General features: G+C 47.4%; 3 protein-coding genes across 10 annotated transcripts; all 3 read right to left on the reverse strand.

Annotated features, from left to right (window-relative positions):
- Window positions 1-2,951: 2,951 nt before the first annotated feature.
- On the reverse strand, window positions 2,952-4,135 carry atp5mea (ATP synthase membrane subunit ea). Its single transcript, XM_067250897.1, has 4 exons — window positions 4,026-4,135; window positions 3,538-3,592; window positions 3,321-3,419; window positions 2,952-3,037 (listed from the first exon to the last, which is right to left on the reverse strand). Exons 1-4 carry the CDS (start codon window positions 4,059-4,061, stop codon window positions 3,012-3,014), a joined length of 216 nt encoding a protein of 71 aa, XP_067106998.1. The 5' UTR covers window positions 4,062-4,135; the 3' UTR covers window positions 2,952-3,011.
- Window positions 4,136-4,249: 114 nt separating this feature from the next.
- fyb1b (FYN binding protein 1 b) lies at window positions 4,250-12,945 on the reverse strand. Of its 8 annotated transcripts, none has more exons than XM_067250155.1 (18): window positions 12,821-12,945; window positions 8,779-9,799; window positions 8,170-8,290; window positions 8,030-8,067; window positions 7,920-7,936; window positions 7,623-7,796; window positions 7,357-7,516; window positions 7,068-7,161; window positions 6,966-6,982; window positions 6,759-6,831; window positions 6,548-6,652; window positions 6,052-6,095; window positions 5,674-5,752; window positions 5,457-5,541; window positions 5,160-5,322; window positions 4,882-4,915; window positions 4,732-4,760; window positions 4,250-4,619 (listed from the first exon to the last, which is right to left on the reverse strand). In XM_067250155.1, the coding sequence occupies exons 1-18, from the start codon at window positions 12,821-12,823 to the stop codon at window positions 4,597-4,599; spliced, it is 2,280 nt and encodes a 759-aa protein (XP_067106256.1). In that variant the 5' UTR covers window positions 12,824-12,945; the 3' UTR covers window positions 4,250-4,596. The 8 variants fall into 8 exon arrangements, 6 of the variants coding, with proteins under 6 accessions (XP_067106256.1, XP_067106257.1, XP_067106255.1 ...); XM_067250156.1 differs by having other exon boundaries at window positions 5,674-5,749; window positions 7,623-7,799; XM_067250154.1 differs by having other exon boundaries at window positions 7,623-7,799.
- A 1,460-nt stretch (window positions 12,946-14,405) lies between these two features.
- Window positions 14,406-19,042, reverse strand: ccdc80l2 (coiled-coil domain containing 80 like 2). Its single transcript, XM_067250890.1, has 10 exons — window positions 18,838-19,042; window positions 18,477-18,664; window positions 17,841-17,915; window positions 16,957-17,706; window positions 16,656-16,812; window positions 16,396-16,529; window positions 16,155-16,306; window positions 15,967-16,070; window positions 15,751-15,831; window positions 14,406-15,623 (listed from the first exon to the last, which is right to left on the reverse strand). Exons 1-10 carry the CDS (start codon window positions 19,040-19,042, stop codon window positions 15,286-15,288), a joined length of 2,184 nt encoding a protein of 727 aa, XP_067106991.1. The 3' UTR covers window positions 14,406-15,285.
- Window positions 19,043-21,003: the final 1,961 nt, after the last annotated feature.

Below are 21,003 nucleotides of genomic sequence, written 5' to 3' on the forward strand. Positions count from 1 at the left end.
AGCACCGCACGCTCCGGAGGTAGGTGACTCCAGGATGACATCATCACAACCACACCACCTCACAGCCGCGGCCGCAGCCAGCACACACCCCGGGACAGCGCCACCTACAGTCACCAGCATGAAACTGCAGCCTGGGAGCAGGGGAGGGAGGGAGGGAGGGAGAAGGAGAGAGAGAGAGGAGTGGGGGAGGGCCAGAAAGGGGAAGAGGAAGCACAGCAAGCATCCTGCCTTGCCCCAAAAGGACACTCATTGGCTAAATCCAAATTCTAGAAACATTCACCCTCCTCTCGGGGTCCTGGCGGCGTCTCCTGGAAGGATTGCAGAAGGCGTGTGTCTGGTGGAGTCACGTCTGTATACCATGTCTACCACCATTACCTTCTAGAACTTTCCAAGTAGGCCACTGACTTTCCTCAGAGGACCCAACTTCTAACATCTGTGTGTGTCTGTATGTGTCTGTATGTGTGTCATTGTGAATATCTATATATGACTGTGTGTGTGTCTGTATGTTTTAGAGAATATGTTTAGTATAGGATTCTAACATCAGTAGGACTTTGGTATGGTGACTCTTCCTGAAGAGAACGTTAGAAAAGACATTGTTACACAACTTGATTTTATGCTGTTGTAATGTGTGTGACATGGATTAAGAAGTCTAACATATCTCTAGCATAGCTACAATGCATTCTTGTTCCAGATGGTGATTGGAGCTATGGTCACCAGTTCAATGTTGATGTTCCAACACCAGTGACCTACACTGATGTTGTTCGTTCCCTCCTTCCAGTCACACATTATTTACATGAGAGAAAGTGTTAACTGTAGCTCTCAACACTCAGGTATAGTCTGCTGCAGGGACTGTGGATTACTGTAGGTACTGCTCTGGTCTAGTGTCTGTCTGTCTGCCAGCCTGTCTGTTTATCTGTCTGTCTGGTTTGGTGGGTGCATAATATGGTGTCCTAGTACTGGTAAACAGCCGCTGTGTTCCAAAGGTTTGGTCTAATCAGAGTTGTTGCCCATGCTTGATGTGTCCTGATAGCCAGCTACCTTTTAACATGCACTTCTCTATGTGTCCAGTGTTTCAAATATTCATTTTGGTACCTTGGAAAGTGATGTCTTTGTAGGTCAACAGATAAAAACAAATATATACAACTATATATTTAATATAGGATTAATGCATAGTTGTATTTCTGCAACAGGGGCTGTCTGTGAGAGGTCTGTAAGCTCCGAGGCAATACACTTGCCTCGCCAGCTACCTCCGAGCCAAGCTCAGAGTCTGGACCACTATGGACCAGTTCTGAATCTGGTAGTCTCCACCTGGTATCACCAGGGGGGAGAATGATGTCATCTAGCTGCCATTGTGTCAGGGTCAACTGGGCAAATATTCTCCTAGACTGGGGCAACAACCTTCCCTTGTTGATGTAATCACTTGTAAATACTCCTTTCATGTAAATACAAAGAATGTCACATTATTTTTGTAGTATATTAAATAGATCATTTTCCTCCTTGTAGCGCTGTTTGTTCGACCAGCACTAGTTGTGAACATCTCAGTGGTGTCTCACGCAGCTGTACGATATGTACCAGTCCCTGAAGTTCATTGGTTTTCTCTCCACTGCCTGATCCAGACTGACAGGACTAACAGTGTCTCTTAACCATATCAGGGTTCTGATGGGAGTAGTCAGGGGACCTTAAAAGGTACAGTAGGTAAAATGTCATAAAAAAGAAAGCTTTGTCTTCTATGAACATGTTGTGTAAGCTAATGAGGCCCTCTGAGAGTTGTTTATTAACAGAAAGCTCAGTGCCCGTGGAATGTCCGTTTTTAGAGCTGCCCACTACGTTCCAGTCAATAATGTTCAAACTGAGTATGATCAACCTGGAGCTGGGGGAAAGGGTGGAAGTTCAGACAAAATTGGGGGTGCTGTTTCTTATATTTGAATTTATTTTATAATGTTACCTATTTCAGCTTTAAATAGGCATTATGTTACACAATGGACTCACATTCATAGATAGGGACAATGTGCTTTTTAAGGAAATATGACCTAAGTAGAATGGAATGTGGAACTATTACCATAAAGCTTACAGTATACCTCTGTGTGTGCACTGTCTACAATGACCAAAATAAAGCAAATGTATTTTTAAAAAAGGTTGTGACTCATGTAACTGAATAACTTCACAATGCCTTCAGATCCAGCTTCTCATCGCAGGTCTTCCGTCAGGGCGAGGTGACTCACCTGCGCCCAAAGCCTCTTATTCAATAGGAACGCTCAGCAGTTTCCATCTTTGGACGACAAAGATCCATCAGGATTAATGTGACAAGGTTGAACAGACCACCTTCATACCTGGTTTCAACATCTCAGCCCTGGAGGAGACACGCAACACCTCCACTGTCTGTCACATTTATCTCCTAACCACTGACTTACTTCCTCTGGCCCCATGTGACCAGAAGTACTGCGACCTGACCCACCGCCAGGTCTTACAGGGGTTCTACATTCTGTACCGAGTTGAAAGTGGATGTGGGGTTAGAGTTAGGGTTTCTTATAGTATTACTATGGTTACACTAGATTCCAGTACTAGAGTTAGGGATATAGGGTTTTGGTGTCCTATTTTTCCCAGTACTAAGGCTATGATGTTCTGTAGGGTTAGGCGGTCCTATTTATCCCAGTCCTTGTGGAACACATTCGTACTAGTCCTGGGGACTGTGGTGCAGGGAGATAAGGAATTTAGGGAGCAGTAGTGTTTACTCAGCACTTTCTACTTTTGTCCTGTGACCTGAATCCAGGGATTGGTGCTAAACAGGGACGGGTGGATTACACTGTGCAACACCCCCCCACCCAACTGAAGGGCAGGCTTTAGTATTAACAAAAACATCTAAATTAAAGGTCTGAGTGTAACTGATGTGTGATCATCAGGCCCCTAGTAGTTCTGGACTCGCAGTATCATAAAAAAGGACTGAATCAGAATACATGAAAATAACAGTGTTTATTGTAAGAGGAGCATGACAGTGCAGCGCAAAAGGAATTTCACTTCAGAATAGTTTCCTCGTTAGCTGTGGAGAGAGGACAGAGATGCTAATTAGGAACCATTCATTCACGGATGCAGTTCTGCTACAGGGCCACTACATCCTTAGTGTTTACATGTAGTATGTAAAGTTGACCTTCAGATTGTATTGTATTTGTAGGAAGTATAACGTATTTGGTACATGTTCATATGCATGTATCTCTGCATTTTGTGTATAGAGTCTGAGCGTGTGCATACATGGATGTGTGTATCTGAGTTAACGTGTTTGTGAACATGTGTACCACTTGGTGTCTAACTAAGTGAGTGTTTACCCTCAGCCAGTTGTTTGGCAATGCGCTCCTGCTCCTCTCTTGCCGCCTTCTCGGCCTCCTCAATCTTCCTCTCCTCTGCCGCTATGGGCTTCAGGTACTCTGTAACGGGGCAAGGACCAAAGATCAAGTTCCGTCTAACAAAGGCTAATACAGGAAGTGTTATCTCCGATCAACTACAATGTATTATAAATGAAACTGTCAGTCACAAGACGCTTACCAAACCTCTGCTTGCCATAGAAAATGCCAACGAACAGAGCTGACCATCTTGCGGTCTGAAAAAAACGGGTGTAATGTTAGATAGCTGGCTAACATTGCTTGCAGATTAATACTGTTGGCGAGTTACGGATCGCGTGGGACATGTCACTCGGCACGGTTCCAGCACTCTGACCCTCAGACAAGTGCGACCTTAGACAAGCATTACATTGTAATGTAACCTATACAGTCCTAGCTGCTATACGTGCCTTCATGCGTCATGCATAGCTAACTGTCAATGCTTGCGGACATTGATAAAGCCGTCATCACGATCAATGTCATTTAGGTAGCAAGCCAGCTAAGGTTAGCCAAGGTTAGCATGCTAACCAGCTACGGTTAGACAGTTTCACACCTGACTTCAAGCCTTTTGGTGCAGTGCTTAGTTTAATAATGTAGGACATACAGACAAACAGCTATTCATTCAAGTAAACCGCAAACTTGCGATGAGTTTACCTTTATGAGCGGCGATACTGCCACGGGAGGAACCATTTTGATGCTGTCGACTGACGATGCCAGGCAGGAATGTGGATTCCAGATTAAATCGAACGGAATATGAGGGTTGCCAGGTTCTGTAACCTTACCCATTCAAGGTGTCTTAAACCCCCGTCTGGCGCCTTGACGTCTTGATTTCAAACACACGTTAGGAACATAATAGACCAGACTAACAAGAGTTAACGTATTCCATTTGTCTTTATTTACAGAAAAAATAAGAATATCATATTTTAGACTATTTGATAATTGTGTCTTAAATCCCCTGATAAGAAGTTTTGACTTCTCGCCACATATGGAATAGATGAGATGCTCACCACATTTGATTTGCTTTATTTATTTATGCTATTTTTGCAAAGACACACACACATAATACATTATACTAAATTGGATCCAGAAGTCAAACTTAAGCCATGAGGATATTTTGCATCATTGTCCTGATAGACCCCAATAACACAATAAATAAGATAAAGACTGCACAAAATGAAGACAAACTGTGAAATCACCAGCTGTTGCAGTTCCAGGGTTCTAGATCTCAGTCGTTGTCATAAACGCTGACTAGGAATACAGAATTAATGTCATTGGGTTATTACACTGAACTGTAAATTACTGAACACCTAGATTATGTCAAATTGAGACTGATTATCATCAACTGAATAAGCCTACTTACCATCGATGTCATCATAAATATCAGAATCCCTGTAAAAGCAAAGAACACAGGAGCTATATCACTCTAGCATCACGATTCAAATGGTATTTGATTTATTAAGTGTGTGTGTGTTGGGGTGGGCGTTAAAATTATTGTTAAGGTTATACTTACTCTGCGATAATATTGCTGGTTTGGACATAGCCGACTGTGAGAGAGGACAGAGAGGACACTGTTAGAAAATGTTGGCTAGGGAGCAGGCTCTGGGAAGTAAGGGCTAGGACATAGGGGCTAGGACATAGGGGCTAGGACATAGGGGCTAGGACATAGGGGCTAGGACATAGGGGCTAGGACATAGGGGCTAGGACATAGGGGCTAGGACATAGGGGCTAGGACATAGGGGCTAGGGAGAGGTGGAGTAAGGGAGTACACTCTCTGCTGTAGACACATACACTTTCCCTCGTTGTTTCGGCAGATGAGTTTGTTGTCGTCAGCTTTGGAAATTACGTCCAGGCTCTCCCCCGCGGTCAACTGGAGTTCCTTACCGCCCCCCTTTTTAGTGGATGGAGCGGCTGTGACAGTCACCTGGTACAACACCAGGATCTCCCCGTCAAACTAGAAAAGGAGAGGTGAGGAGAGCAGAAGAGAGGATTATTAAAGACCATGTCAGCACCTGAAGTCCACTGACAAGCTGTTTCCAACAGATCATAAGGTCCTCAAATCAAACCTCAGAAGTCAGGGTAACCTACTTTGAACTTCTTCCTGAACTCCTTCTCCTCCTTCTCAAGCTTCTTCAGCTTCTTGGGGTCCATCTCCTTGGACCTCAGAGGGTGGCTGAGAGGGAGGGGTGGGAGATGGGGGGGGGGGGGAGAGCAGCGTAAACACATAGTACAGTCTGGGGGGGGGCTCTTCCAGAACACCCCGATATCAGCATCGCCATGTGCCACCATCACCGTGTGCCCTCACCTGCTGATAGGAGGGGGTAGAGGGAAGCCCTGTGTATCGATGTCATCATAGATTTCCTGGTCAACTTCTGATTGGTCTGCTACATCAGGAAGAGAGAGGAAACCAGGAAATGTTTGCAATGCCAAAGAAAAAGCAGTAGCATGTGCTACTATTGCCATCCCCACGCTACAACATTATCTCTGTATGACAGAGAACACTTTAGCACCATGGGTCAAGAGTTATAGATTGAGATATCTTTAGAAAACAGGGAATTTGCACTGTGTTAGTGTTTAACTGGACAGCCATAGTGTCTCTCAGAGCAAACATGCACCCGAAGTGTTACAAAATATTCATGAATGTTCCAGAATGTACTAGAATGTCCTAGAATGTAAAAGTTACCGGCAGATTTCCCATCAGGTAAGAACTGTGGAGGTGGCGGGAGACTGAAAACAACAACAACAGCAATTGAACAGGAGCAAGAGTGACACACAGCATGCAAAAACCCCAACAACATGCTCTGCGTATATTATATATTATAATATGTTTTGATTGCGTTGAGGGGTTAGTTTGATCACAGGCCATCTAGATCACAAATTACAACCACACAAAATCGGTTCTGAATCTGATTCTGATTCCATGATCAACATGGCTGCCACATTGCTCATGCAATGCTGCCCCATCTCCTGATTGGGAAATGCATTCAGACAAAGCCAGATCTACTGACTTGTGTTCATGATGGATGATTCCACATTGTCAGTGGTGGTTAGACATTAGATTACCCAGACAGGAGTAATCAATCAGCATCCCGTATGATCACCTTTCAAAGGGTGTGGTCTGGGTTGAGAGGTTAGGATTCAGAGTTCAGGGGTTAATGTCTTACTACTGTGGGTATTACTGAGTATTGGTTCTGGGGATCTTCCTCCAGTCCTCCAGACCCTTCAACATGCGGACGAGGGCGCTCGTCTTAGGGCTACCCCGGGACTCCTGAGGGCTGCAGGGGCTTCACAACACAGCCAGGGGAGTAAGAACTCACATCCCTCTTTTTCTCTCTCTCTTTCTCTCTTTTTCTGTCTTTCTTTCTCTCTCTCTCTTTCTCTCTCTCTCACCTTGCAATGAAGTTGGGGTCTTCCAAGTCAGTGTAGATCTCCCCATTATCCTCAGGGGGAGGGGGCAGGACCACTTAAGAAAAGTGCCCACACACACGCACACACACACACATACACACACAACCACAACAGGACCTTTTTAGCAAGTCTGTATTGGAGTATTCCATCTGTAGTAATGATGGTGACAGCAGTGATGTGATCTCTCACCTGCGGGGCCCCTGTCACTGTCGAAAGCGAAGAGAACACACACATCAGTTACTGGAACACACACATCAGACAGTGAGCGTGTGTGTGTGTGTTTGTGTTTACCTGAAGTCCACATCATCATATATCTCGGGGTCAGCTGCCTGTCTCTTCAGACTTTCAATATCTACCTCCACCAAGTCTGTCTTCACATACCCGTCTGCACACACACACACACACACACACACACACACACACACACACACACACACACACACACACACACACACACACACACACACACACACACACACACACACACACACACAGAGAGAGACACAAAAGCACAATCAGAAGGTGAAGGACATGAGACGATGAGGGTGATGATGAGGGTGATGATGAACAGCAGTCTCACAGGCTCCGTCCTGCGTCCGGCCCAACCAACGCCCCTCAGGGTTGTCCTGGACACGGATGATGTCGATAATGTCTCCTTGTTTCATCCCCAAATCTGTCCTCCCCCCTTTGCAGTCCACCCTGGCCTTGGCCCTGTGGATGACCTGGACTGGACCAGTAAACTGACGCACAGACACGCACACAAACACAAGTCATTACGCTCTATCCCATCAAAGCCATACCGAGGCACGATGAGGCCACTTGTGTCCTATTGGGAAGTAAACTCACTTTGAACTTCTTCCTGGCCTCCTGTTCCTTCTTCTCTCGTTCTTTTTGTTCCTTTTGTTCCTTCTTATCGACGTCCTGTTTCTTCTTGTCCTTCTCTTTCTTCTTCTCCTGCTCCTTCAACTCTGCTGCGCTCCAGCGCTCATCCAGGTCCTCGTACATATCCCCATCGCTGCCCTGCTGGAGAACACCCACACACCCACGTACACACAGACACATGGATTACTGACATATTATTCTCCTTTAAAAAACCTCAGTCAATTTGAGTCCGTTCGGATGCCATTCAAGCACGGGACCCACCTCTGGTCTAGAGACTCCTGGAAGAGAAAGTTCATAGACGTTACCACAACATGAATGGATAACTGTTTACAGAGTATATGTGTATGTGCGTGTGTGTTTGTGGCTCATACCAATATCATCATAGCTCTCATCTTGATCTGGCTGTATTCTGGAGCAGAGAAAACTTATCACACACTTATGCCATTATGATGTGTGTGTGTTTGTATGTATGTATGCGTGTGTGGGTTTGTATGTGCATGTGTGTCCTTACATGGGACGAGGGGGCAGAATGGGAGCGACGGGGTGAGAGGGCGGGGGAGGAGGCGGAGTCATGTGATTGGTCGGATGGAAGGCAGGAGGAGGGGGCACCGTGCTCTTCTTAAGTATGGCACCTTGAGGAGCAGAAACAGGGCGTTAGCAACACACACAGTTAAAAACACAGTCAGAAGCCCACGCACAGACACACAATCAGAAACACACACACACAACTGCACAAATATGAGCATGATCTCCATCTTAGATCCAGTGGTGGGTGGATAAAGGTCTTGACCAGAAGACATGCCTGTGAGAGGGGGAAGTGGAGCTGCAGGCTGGAGAGGAAGAGAGAGCGAAGAGAGGGAAGTGGGTGAAGCCCACAGAGGAACCATGTGTTTCTGTGTTTGCCTTTGCAGCTCATCCAATTCCAGTCTGTCAATCCAACTCAGCCTGCTGATAAACTACTTCAACATACATACACAGTGCTCAGTACACACACGCGCACGCACGCACACACACACACACTCAAACACGCGCACATATAGTACACGCATCCTGAGGGAGGAAGATATGCCAACAGGCTGGCAGGCAGGCTGACAGAGACGAAGCAGGCAGGTAGACCTACCATCAGTACCAGCCTCTCTACTGAAGCTGTCCAGAGTGACTCTGGGAGGGCGGTTGGGCTTGGCGGGGGCGGTTCCTAGGGCCCATATGTTGGGGAGGGGGTTCTTCTTAGGAACAGAGAGGGGGTCAGCATTTTCATCCTCCTTCACCTCAGGGCGTTTCCTCACAATACTGGGCTTTTTACTGGCTGGCGGTGCCACAGGGGTGGAGTTATTGGGGGTTAGGGGGGGTTTGGGGAACTCCCTAACCCCTGAGTTGTCCGATTGGCCTTCCTTGTTGAAGACGCTCTGACCAGTCCGGAAGTTGAAGCTTTTGAGGGCAGAGCCATTGATAGGCTTCGGGTCCAGACCGGCTTCTCCCCCATCCTCACTCTGCTGCCGTAGCTTAGCAAAAGAACTGGGGGGTTTCTGGGGGGGGGGCAGTCTAAGAGGGGTGTTACTGGCGGAGAGGCCCTCGTTGCTGTCCTCCTTCACCCAGGGAGGCTTGCTGACTCCTCCAGCAGGGCAGGGCTTGGGGAAAGAGGCAGGGCAGGGCTTGGGGAAAGAGGCTGGGGAGGGCTTGGGGAAGACAGGCCTGGTTTCTGGTGCGGTGAAACTGGGGGGAGACTTCAGAGGTTTAAGGGGAGGGATTTTAGCCTCCATTTCTTGCGATGAGAAAGAGGAGGTAGAGTCCGGGGCTTTGAGTTTGAAGGGGTGTTGTTTGACCACGGAGGGCTTGCTGTCATTCTGAGAGCCTGAGAACATGCTGGCCAGAGCTCTGGTGTTGGCCAGATCCCTCACCTCCGGGGAACTCTTGGTCACGCTGCTCTTTGTGGAGGTGGGTTTGGGTGGAAGTGACAGGGCGCCGCCTGATCTGGTCTCCAGGACAGGCTTCTTGGTGTGGATTGGAGGCCCGGAGGAGAGGGTAGGGTGTAAGGCTGTTTTAGGGTGTCCGGTCGCGTTGGAGGGCAGGTCAGAAGTGCTTGTGTTGTTGCTCCCAGTGCCGAAGCGTGCCATAATAGTCTTGACATCCGGCTTGCTTTCCTGTTGATAAACCACATTTTCACCATCATCATTATCGCATATCACCATCAGCTATCTATAACTATCACCTTCACCAGTACCATCCCCTTCACCATCCCCCATACCACCACCACCTCCACCCCCTTCACCTACACTATCACCTTCACCAGTACCATCCCCTTCACCATCCCCCATACCACCACCACCTCCACCCCCTTCACCTACACTATCACCTTCACCAGTACCATCCCCTTCACCATCCCCCATACCACCTCCACCCCCTTCACCTACACTATCACTTTCACCATCACTATCACCAGCAGTATCTCTATCACCATCATACCACAACAATCACCTTCACCACCATCACTATCACAATCTCCTTCATACCTTCACCACCACCATTACTCTCGACTTCAACGTCACCATCTCAATCATCACCATCACACAACCATCATCCAACCAGGTTGATAATGTGATAACCCACACTGAACTGGATGTGTGAATTGCTTCAACTGACTAAGTGATGACAACCTGACAGTTTCAGAACAACCACAGACACGATCCGGAGGGAAGTCATGCAGACGAGAAAATGAAGTTCCTCTCCTCTCTGGTTTACAGCTCATTGTCTGTAACATCCTTCTCTTCCTTATACAAGGTATCTTTGGTACCAAACAGACGGTAGCTGTACAAACCCTACAAATACTCGACATAAACCAGTTATGCTTGTCACAGAATTTGTACCGATAGTTTGTATAAAACGGTCTGATGTAAGTAAAGTAAGTAAGTACATTTTATTTATTAAAAAAAACACAGCAAGGCTGACCGAGGTACCAAACAAAAGCAAAAGCAACAAAAAAAAAAGACACCATCATTCACTAATGAGTGAACACATTTCAAAACGCAGAGCAGAAACACAGACAGTTAGTTCAATAGAAGAAAAATCCTAGTTTACCTTTACCAGACACTAGACCAGTCCATAAATAACCCTGACCAGTGACTAAACCAGTTCCAACTGACCTTTTCCAGTCACCTATTCTTTACTAGTGACTAGGCCAGGGTGGGGCAATCCTGGTCCTCAGGGGCCAGTGTCCTGCCTGTTTTAAATGTTCCCTGCTCCAGCACACCTGTTTGATTTGAATCAGGTGTGTTGGAGCAGGGAAACATCTAAAACATGCAGGACACTGGCCCCTGGGGACCAGGATTTCCCACCCCTGGACAAGACTGTGCTACTAGTAACCTTTCTATTGACTACGCTGACATACCTGAGAGGGACGGCTGTGTCGAGTCCCTCAGTGCCCCACTGTGTGTGATGCCTCAAACAGGAAACACACAGAGAGGTAGCCTGCTAATCAGGAAGTGACAGCAAGTCACACATATTCTGAAATGACATCCACAACGCTGTCACCGACAGGTTGGTGCTTCTGTGCAGGACGTGGTTACGTCCCCAGTAAGTGAGCTTCAGATGTGTTCAGGTGACCTGGGTGGGAGTTCAGTACGCTTGGTCTGTGGTCTAGTTGTCCGCTCCCTGTGTTCAGGTGCTCACCACCTGGTCCATGTTCTGTAGGTCTCCTGTACCATCGTTCATGGTTCATGTTGGTGACATTACTTACGTTTTTACTTCCTCAGCTATTATGCAAATGATCCTCTGGGCATCAACCAATGTTTATGTCTGGCTTTTGTGTGTGTGCGGTTGCTTGTTCAAGCCCCACCCAGGTTCTATGACCCTGTTCCAGCTACTCCCCTCCGGCAGAAGGCTGCAGTCCATCAGGACCAAAACCTCACGCCATAAGAACAGTTTCCATCTGCTACTGGCCTCTTCAACAAGGCGAAGGACTCCCATTGACATTCATTCATTCTTTAACCCAGTATCTGATTGCACTATTGCACTATATTGACCACTCATGCTGCTCATTCTTATCCTTATTCTTATTTTTTATATATATTTGATTTTATATTTAAATTATTTTATTCTTAGATTGTTTAGTTCTTAGGAATAGCTAAACTTCTGTACCTTTACTTAATTTAAGATTCGTATATGTTTAGTGTTTGTAAAGTTTCTGTTGCTCAAATCTGTACATTTCTGACCCAGGGATGGGGAGGGGGGTACTGTTGCATCCACAAGCATTTAGAACAGTGACCAACCTCCAATGGGAAAACATTCATACTGGAAACATCTGCTGTACGAGAGTCTTACTGCCAACCTGTTGTTCCTTCATTATGACATGAAGCAGCTCTGAGCTCAGGATACACATGAACCAAGCAGCTTGCTGGGAAATGAGGCAAACCTAATACAAAGAGGAACCATGTTTTTTCCCCTAAACGTGACTGTCTTACACAATTTTTGCTGAGGAAATCATTTGAAAGAAAACTGTTTTCGAAAATGGGCCCACTTCTAACTCGTGGACTACCACCCGCTACCATCTCGCTGTAAAAAGCAACACAGCTGTAAAAGGAGAACCACAGATAGAGAAACCACACAGTCATGCTTAATTTAAGATCTTCCTACTAAACACCAGATATCCTTATCAAACAGAACCATGTGTATAAATAATAGGACTTGCCAGTAGAAGGTAACCAGAAGTCAGATACAGAACTTCCCCAAACAGCATGTCATTTAGGAAGGCTCGTAAGGGAAGCCATTATCACATAAACAAACCCAGGTTTTTACTTTACAATACTTTTTGTCAGCTAAGCTCAAACTACGTAATAGGTAAAAAATGTAGTGCTTATCCATGTAGTACAAAGGTCGAGTACAACTTAAATGCCATTGTGTTCAGGAGTGTTCAGGTGTTTGGGTGTGTTCATGGTGTTCTAGTGGGTTCAGTTGTGTTCTGGAGTGTTGGGTTGCATCCTGAAGTGCTCGGGGTGTTCGAGCGTGTTCAGCTATGTCTGGAGAGTACAGGGTGTGCTCAGATGTTGTCTGGAGTGTTCATGTTGTGTAACTGTGTTCTGAAGTGTCCGGGTGTTGTCTGGAGTGTTTAGGATGTTCTAATGTATCTAGATGTGCCCAGGAGTGTTCATGTGTGCCAAAGTACTCACCATGGTAGCGGCCGACCAGTCATCCAGGGACACCTCCTGCTCCTCACGTTCAGGCTGTCAGGACAAAGTGTGTGAAAGTGTGTGTGTTTGCCTGTGAATGAGTTACCAGGCCCTAAGCAAGAGAGAGAGACAGAGAGAGAGAGAGCTACTGAGCTGATGAAAGAGAGATTGATAACGCGAGCAAGGGGGACAGAGAGAGAGAGAGAGAGAGAGAGGGAGAGAGAGAGAGAGAGAGAGAGAGAGAGGGGGGGGGGGAGGGTACAAGCATTGGTGACATCAGGGCTTGTCTGTTGACAACTTCCCCTCCTTGCAGTGTACAGTGTGTGTGTGGTCACCAGGCAGCCTTATCTCCCTCATTCATCTCATGGATTTGCCTGTCCTGTCCCCCTGCAGCCTCCGTGCATCACTATTTTCCATCTCTCAGGACCGGAGAGACTACCATCTGTCTGACTGGCTCACTGACTGGGAGAGAAAGGGCTGCTGGTGTTGTTGGCCTTGAAGTGGAAGATTCTTTCAATATTGGTCCCGGTAACAGAGGACTAGTTTCCTCTTTCTGCTTCCTCGGCTTTCCCTTTGAGGAGGGAGGGTGAAGGGCCGAGAGAGAGAGAGAAATAGAGAGAGAGAGAGAGAGAGAGAGAGAGAGAGAGAGAGAGAGAGAGAGAGAGAGAGAGAGAGAGAGAGAGAGAGAGAGAGAGGAAGCAGAAACGAGAAGTAATGGGAATCATGTCCATTATTAGCTAACACCCGAGACGTTTAGAGCCATGGAACACATCTGTGCTCCATCCATCCACACACACACACACACAACCACACACACCTGGCCAGGCCTACACCTAGAGAGCACAGAAAGAGAACCAGAAAGAGAGATAAGGGGAAGGGGGCAGGGAGAACTAACTTTAAACACTTTAACAGCAGCTAGAGGAGGTGTCAGCAAGAATGTTGCTGTCAGCTTCACACATACACACCCCCACTAACAGGTCCCTGGGGGAGTGATAAGATGTAAATTCTTGAGAAGGCAGGCCGGAAGGAGTCACGACAAAGGAAAGGAATTGACTTGGGTTTATTAGTCGAGCAGCCCGGATCAAACAATCAGTTCAAGACGAGCTGATGGCATGAGTGAGAACTCTGTCTCTCAGTTGTGCTTAAATACATGAGTTGGACATTACATATATACGTAGAATGCACAGAATTGCTTCCTTAACGGGTCTTCAGTGGTCAATGTATTGACACCCTAGAACGTTCAGCAGGTGAAGTGGTCGTTAACCACATAAGCCTTATTTGTACATGATTTTCCTCACTGTCTCCCCTCTGTCTGGCCTTTGTCTTGGCATGCTATATTCTGCTCAGAGGGGGCCTTGCTGCATGACCTCTTGACCTTACAGAGACACACGCCGTACGTGTACCCAGAAACTCTGCCTTACAGGGAGTCACTGATTCTGAGCACACTTCAGTGTATGATCACATAGATTAGCATCTAGGCATTATGTGGAAAGTGCTATCCCAGGCTTGCGTTGCTTCTCTAACTCCATTTTTTACTGCCCTCCCAGTCTGCTGGTCTGACAGAACAAGATGGTGACAACAAGGCTAGAGAAAATAACCTTTAATTACAGAAACAAGGAGAAAAGATGTATACATTCGGATTCTCCCCTTCAACACAAAGAGACATCAAGGACAAGTTGTTTGGTTAGAGAGGATGTGTTGAGCTGTTTCCTGGTTGTGGAGTTTTAGCCCTGCCAGGGGTTCCCCAGCTGCCACAGCCCCGGCTGGCCTCTGCAGTGAAGGGACATACTGGCTCCAGCCTCCTACTGTACATCCATCACTGTCCATATCACATGTGAAACATCCTCAAACATCCAGTATACATTTTCAGAATATAGTGTGCTCTTACAATGACTTGCAATACATTCACCTTTAAATATATTATCTTAGCTGGGAGGGTTCTGTAAAGGAGATTTGGTGACACTAGCAAATCCGTATAGGGAGTAAGAAGAAGGCTGAGGTGATCCCATGAATCTAATGCTGCTGAAACATCATGCGTAACGTGTGCATAGTTGTTCATTGTGTGTTGTGTTGGTGTGAGCTTGTGCTGCTGACACCCCACCCCCACCTCTTATCTGCTAAAGCCTCGAGGAGTTGGATGAAGCGTTTGCTTGATGTATTTTCTCACCTCATAGTGTGACTTCCTGTTGTACTCTGTACTGTGTTTATAAGGGTCGCTTATGATTACAATAATCATGGTGGGGTAGGTCCGATGTAAAACCTTTTTCGTAACAAATTTGCCTTGTAATTGATTTAATTCATTTGCATAGTAAATCAATATAATTTTGTTGCACTTTACTTTGACAATTCAACCCATAACTGCAATAATTGCAATTCCAACCTTTTGGTCCCTTAGATAAAGGGGCATTGTTTTAGTTGTTTGGCCAACATTAAAACCCCTACAGTGGTGTTCCATGCCTCTCCTCTCAGTCCTGTGTCTGGTGGTACATATAGCTTTCTCTCCTCTCCTCCTCGTAACCATAGTAACTCCCGTCAACACCTCCCGCCCCATCTCTGGAGGCGTCGTTAGGGCAACTGATACCCAGCGACTTCTGCAGCCGTTCCTCCTGCAGACGCAGCTCCATGGAGTCCACCAGGTCGTAGATGCTGTCCAGGGACCACATGGGCGAGGGGAACCAGGTCTTCACCTCACCATCCTTCCCCACCACCAGCATGGAGAAGTAAGCTGCTCTGATCTTCAGCTGACCCCTCAGCCCCTCCACCACCTCCCCAGACAAGGGCTCCACCTCGGTCTGGCTGCGGCCTGCAGGAAGATAGCTTGGTAACACTGGCTCACTGACCACACTCACACTGTTGGGGCTGTAGATCATTGTTGGAGTAATGGTTGGGGTTATGTGTCCATGTGTCCATGGGTCCGGGTTCCGACTCACCATTAAGAGGAAACAGCTCCACAGACCCAGAGGCTGAGGCTCCGACTCCCACCAGCTTCAACAGAGCAAAATGGCGGATCCCTGAAGGTGAGTCAGAACAGATTTGATTAGATACAAGCACTTCTACACTAAAGGGAAGAGGAGAGACACGGACCCAGTTTAGAGATGTACGTAAAGACACCAACCACGGTTAGGGATATTAATAGAGATACTAACCCATGGGACACTCCTGTCCGGTGAAAGCCCGGAGCTGCTGCTGGAAGGAGTAGTCATCCTTTGAGGGAGTGGAGATGATAAGCAGCCTGCGCTTCGACATGAACCTGCCGACAAGAAAGCCATCGGATGTGGAAACGCATCTCAACTCACGAGAAAACACTTGTTAACCTGAGATGGGAGCTGTTTACCTGAGCAGTGAGTTGGGAGCTCCAGATTGCTCCTGGGTCTTAGAGCACGCCACCGGGGCTTTCCTTTCCTTCTCCTTCTCTACCCGGCGTGAGGGGAAGCCGTCAATGTACTCCAGTAAGGCAGGGGGCGCTGGAGGCCCAGACAGAACCCTCTAGAAGAGGACAGAAGGGTCACGGGTCTAGTTCTGGCTCTGGCTCTTTGATGGATGGCTGGATGAAGGCAGTGTGGTCTGGTTTTTACCGTGGGCTTGAGGTCGTAGTCAGTGATGGTCATGGAGAAGTCCTGAGAAGAGAGGCTGAACTCTGACCTGAGCTGGGAGATCAGGTCTGGGTCTGAGAACTGCTCTGGCAGGGAGCTGAATGCAGGCTCAGAGTCTGACACACACACACACACACACAGACCATACACAAAACCTTTGTTTATCTTGAAGCAAACTTGACATGGCTAATAGTGGGGATATAAAGACTGTTTTATAGTTTAACACATTAACACACACACACCCAGTTGATAGTGCTGCAGGGTAAGTGTGGCCTGGTGGCCGGAGTCCAGGATGGTTGCCATAGTGACCTTCCGGAGAGCTAGGTCGCAGTAGTGCAGGTCGTTGTTCTCCCTCTGCTGGACATACTGGGGACTACTGCTGCTGGGGCTGGTCACGACCTGGGAAACAACAGGACAGACAGACAGACAGACGGACAGGGAGAAATGCAGAGAGACAGGGTGGCAAGCATACAGGTGTGTATAGACGGGCAGATGAACAGGCACACTAACTCAACAAAACATTGAGATCAAATCACCACTTACCAGAAGTCTTCTGTTGCCTTTCAGAGCCTCTACAAACTCCTTCATGGCCTTCTTGTCCTTCTCACTTGTCTCCCTGTTGGACTTCTTCCCTCTTCCTTTCCCTTTCTTCCCTTTCCCCTCTTTCTTCCCTTTCCCTTTCTTCTTGGAGGAATTCTTTTCCTGCGGCTCTCCCTCTGCGTGTCCGTTTTCCTCTGGTTTACCCTGACTGGATATCCCGGATGTCTCCCTCCTCGCCCCGGCCGAAGACTCCCCTCCAGACACATAGCTGTTGCTTTTCACCCCTTCCTTCCCTGCAGACACACCTCGGTCCTTCTCTGTGACCTTTGTCTGGCTGCTTGGCTCCTCCCCCTCAGAGTTGGTGCTGGTCCCCAACCCCTGACCTGCCCTGGGCCTTGCAGGTGTTTTCCTGATGATGAACCGGGAGCGTCCACTGAGGATGTCCTGAATCTTGCTTTTCAGCGCCTCCTTCTTATCCAGGGGGGCCCTGCTCTGCAGGAGGAAGGCTGTGGTCACATTACCCTGCCTCAGGGGGCTGAACACTTTCCTTTTCTGATGGGACACTTTCTTCTTCACCAGCCTCTTCTTGGTGACCTTACACTTCTGAGGTGAGCCCTTCCGGGTCATTCTCTCCAGCTTCCTCATGGGCAGCTGGTCGATGATCTCCAGAATGGCCTCCACACGGACAGGGTAGGGGAACCGTTCACTCACGCGCAGGTTTTTCTTCAGGATGAGCATGGAGAAGGCCTGGTCCTGGGTCATGGAGCAGAACAGATCAGCTGTGTTAGCGTTTCGCATGTTTGGTTTGTAATGTTTCGCATCAACCAATCAAAACCACCCTGAGACTCAACCATACGGTAACCCAAGCAAACAACCCTAAACCGTACATGTGTGGTGAGCTCCAGGTAGTGCAGGATCTTGGAGACAGTGTCGGGGTCCATGCTCTCTGTTGTGGCCCCCCCCTGGAAGAAGGTGATCGTTATCAATAACATCCAGATAATCAATATCCTACCATGACGAGTCAATGGTTAGGTGCCATTTCATCCTGCTCTACAAAGAAACGATAAGTGTTTTCATAGAATTTTAAGATGGTTTCCTACACAACCCAAGAACCCTTTGATACCTACCTGACAAAGGTCTTATGTGTAGGCTGGTGGTCCTATACCGTACTTGCAGACCAGTCCTACCTGACTGGTCCTACCTGTAGTCTGGTGTGATCTGTAGGCTAGTCCTATGTCTGGTCCGATCTGTAGTCTGGTGTGATCTGTAGGCTAGTCCTATGTCTGATCCGATCTGTAGTCTGGTGTCATCTGTAGGCTAGTCCTATGTCTGGTCCGATCTGTAGTCTGGTGTGATCTGTAGGCTAGTTCTATGTCTGGTCTGATCTGTAGTCTGGTGTGATCTGTAGGCTAGTCCTATGTCTGGTCTGATCTGTAGTCTGGTGTGATCTGTAGGCTAGTCCTATGTCTGGTCTGATCTGTAGTCTGGTGTGATCTGTAGGCTAGTCCTATGTCTGGTCCCACCTGTAGGGTGGTCCTGAGGAGGGTCCCCTCCATCATGGCGTTCTGTATGATGGTGAGGATGAAGGTGTCCCTCTCCGCCAGGCGACAGTGGAGCCCCTCCTGCTCAGCATCCTGGAGCTGCTTCTCCAGCAGGCGCAGGTAGTGATCACTGTGAGAGGGAGCCGTCACCACCCACAGACGCTTCTTGCCTGTGGGGGAGGAGGTAGAAGAGGAGCGGCGGAGCGGAAGAACCAGAGGAGGAGCGGAGCGGAGGAGAAAAGGAGGAGTAGGAAGATGAGGATGACATAAAGGAGGTTGTGAAGGGGAAGAGAGAAGGTGGGGATGGTGTCTTGATTGCCTGACAAAAAGCTGTAGTCCTCACCTGCAAAGTCTTCCAGGAAATCTAGTTCAGGACCCAAGCTTGCTGCAGGGTCCTCCAGCCCCCCGTCTGTGTGGCCGTAGTTAACCCCTCCAGGGTGCTCAGTCTGGGCCTGTCCTCGACTCCTGCCTGGACGTGCTGCAGACAGCCTTGGGGTGGAGCTCCATGCACACACCAGCACCAGCATGAGCCAAGGTGAACGAGGCATCCTCAGGTAAGCGGAAAATCTGATCCGTCTGAGCGTCGATCTCTAGTGTATTCCAGCTTCCAACCCGGGTTCCTGACCTACAAGCTAGGACCCTAACCCTAAAAGCTTAGAGAACACAAGACTTAGAACCCTGGACAGCCGACAGCAGAGTTTACGATGCTAACTAGCTGTCCGTAGCTACTGCTAACCAGCAATGAAGACTGGTGTTGGAGATGGTTTTAGCTCCACACTCCTCCTGGTTCACATTACTGGGCTCCTCGCTTAACAGGAAACTCATGGAATGTCTTTGACTTCAAAGCATATTCTGAGAGGAGGTTGGGCCAGAGAGCCTCCCTCCTAACTGGCTGGGGGCTGGAAGGGAGGGGACAAGGTATGAGGAGAGGAGAGAAGATAGAAGAGAGGGACAGCAGGAGAAAGGGGTGGAGAGGCCGAGAGAATGAAACAAGAGCGAGAGAAGCAGAGAGAGGAGGGAGAGGTGGATTTAAAAGTAGAGATGTAAGTGATACTGAGATGTTTCCATCATGGAGTCCATATGCATGGTTCATCCCCCATCTGGATGGATTCTAACAACAGGACATGTAAGCAAACAGAGACCAGAGGCCTAGCTTAATAGTTGACATATGCGGTTTGTTGCTGCCAACACTTGGTTTTCTTTTTGTAGGCCCAACCATGTGGAACGCACACACACGCTGTGCATATTTTATTGATCCACCACATCATTGGAGGGATGGATGGAGAGAGGGAGGAGGGACAGAGAGTGGGAGGAGGGGAAAAGGAAGGGATGGATCTCCAGGTAGACTTAATCTGACCGTAACAAGAAAATAAACACAGTCCTTTGTAAAGAGGAGAGACTCTAATCACATCTGTGTACCTCAGCGCATGCAGTCTGACAGTGGAGACTCTGCTGGGAGACAGTGAGCCAGGACAATCAGAGACAGCATCTATACTGTGAGCAGCTGAAATGACTAACAGCCATATCGACCAGGCATTCCTCACCGCAAGCCAGATAAGCAGAAACAGATGAGAAAACATCTTGGTCAGACTCTTTGTAAAGATAAATACAAATCAAAGAAGTGGGAGTAGAAGGGATGGCAAGTCTAGCAAGGCCTCTCATGCCTGTCCGGAACCAAGCTGTGTTACTAAACTGAATGGGTGTCTGTCAGCTCTGCTCCTGCTTTGACAGGACCTACAGGAACTAATGACAGCACTAGCTTAACTTATTTTATCTCCACACGTATCTACATAGTAACTTACTACTTTAACTTACTTTGGCTACTACTATTCTACATACTATTTTCTAAAATTGTGTTTCTACTGTAACATGCTTCTGGTCAACTTCAACCTCACGTACACTGACAGCGACACCGATAACATCTAAACACTGTGATAAGGGTGAAAGAACATTTGAGGTTCACTCCAACCTTGACATTATTTCTCAAACTGTTTCAACGATAGGGACATAGGAGGACGGCGCTCTCTGCTGGATAGTATTTGCATGCGACACCAAGCGAACGCTGCTGCTACTTAAAGTATTTCCACCTGTAACGTATTTCTCTCTGTTAGTCAGCTTATAAACTAAGATATTTCCTGCAGATAAATGTAGACAATATCTACATCCTATTCTATCTATATCCCAAGGCGGACTCATATTATTATATTAATCGCTCCTATTGTCTTTAGACTATTTTACGTGTTTTAATTATTCTGTAACTGTGTAGGCCTACAATTTTTTAATATTCCGGTTGAATTAATCTCTGAATGAATAAAAAATGGAATCCATTGAATAATCGACGATTGTGTACAAACTCAAAATAATTGGATTTTAATTATTAATGTTCCTTGCTGACTGCTGTAAACAGTGTGGTTCTGAATCTTGTCAGTCAAAACACGCACCCGGGTACAGGGCTCCTGATCCAATAAGTACGTTGAAGAGTGAAGCGTACAGTATATCTTCCGGGTGC

The sequence above is a fragment of the Osmerus mordax genome, chromosome 14 (assembly GCF_038355195.1).
Source record: "Osmerus mordax isolate fOsmMor3 chromosome 14, fOsmMor3.pri, whole genome shotgun sequence".
Lineage (NCBI taxonomy): Eukaryota > Metazoa > Chordata > Actinopteri > Osmeriformes > Osmeridae > Osmerus > Osmerus mordax.

Coding starts and splice junctions, on each gene's coding strand:
- ccdc80l2 (XM_067250890.1), bottom strand. CDS start 19,042: ATGCCTCGTTCACCTTGGCTCATGCTGGTGCTGGTGTGTGCATGGAGC. Junction 16,071..16,154: donor GCTCCCAACTCACTGCTCAG/GTAAACAGCTCC, acceptor TCTTGTCGGCAG/GTTCATGTCGAAGCGCAGGC. Junction 15,624..15,750: donor GGAGCTGTTTCCTCTTAATG/GTGAGTCGGAAC, acceptor ATCTTCCTGCAG/GCCGCAGCCAGACCGAGGTG.
- atp5mea (XM_067250897.1), bottom strand. CDS start 4,061: ATGGTTCCTCCCGTGGCAGTATCGCCGCTCATAAAG. Junction 3,593..4,025: donor CAGTATCGCCGCTCATAAAG/GTAAACTCATCG, acceptor CGTTTTTTTCAG/ACCGCAAGATGGTCAGCTCT. Junction 3,038..3,320: donor TGCCAAACAACTGGCTGAGG/GTAAACACTCAC, acceptor CTCTCTCCACAG/CTAACGAGGAAACTATTCTG.
- fyb1b (XM_067250154.1), bottom strand. Junction 7,162..7,356: donor CCGGACGCAGGACGGAGCCT/GTGAGACTGCTG, acceptor GTGTGTGTGCAG/ACGGGTATGTGAAGACAGAC. Junction 4,916..5,159: donor CCGAAACAACGAGGGAAAGT/GTATGTGTCTAC, acceptor CCTCTCTCACAG/TCGGCTATGTCCAAACCAGC.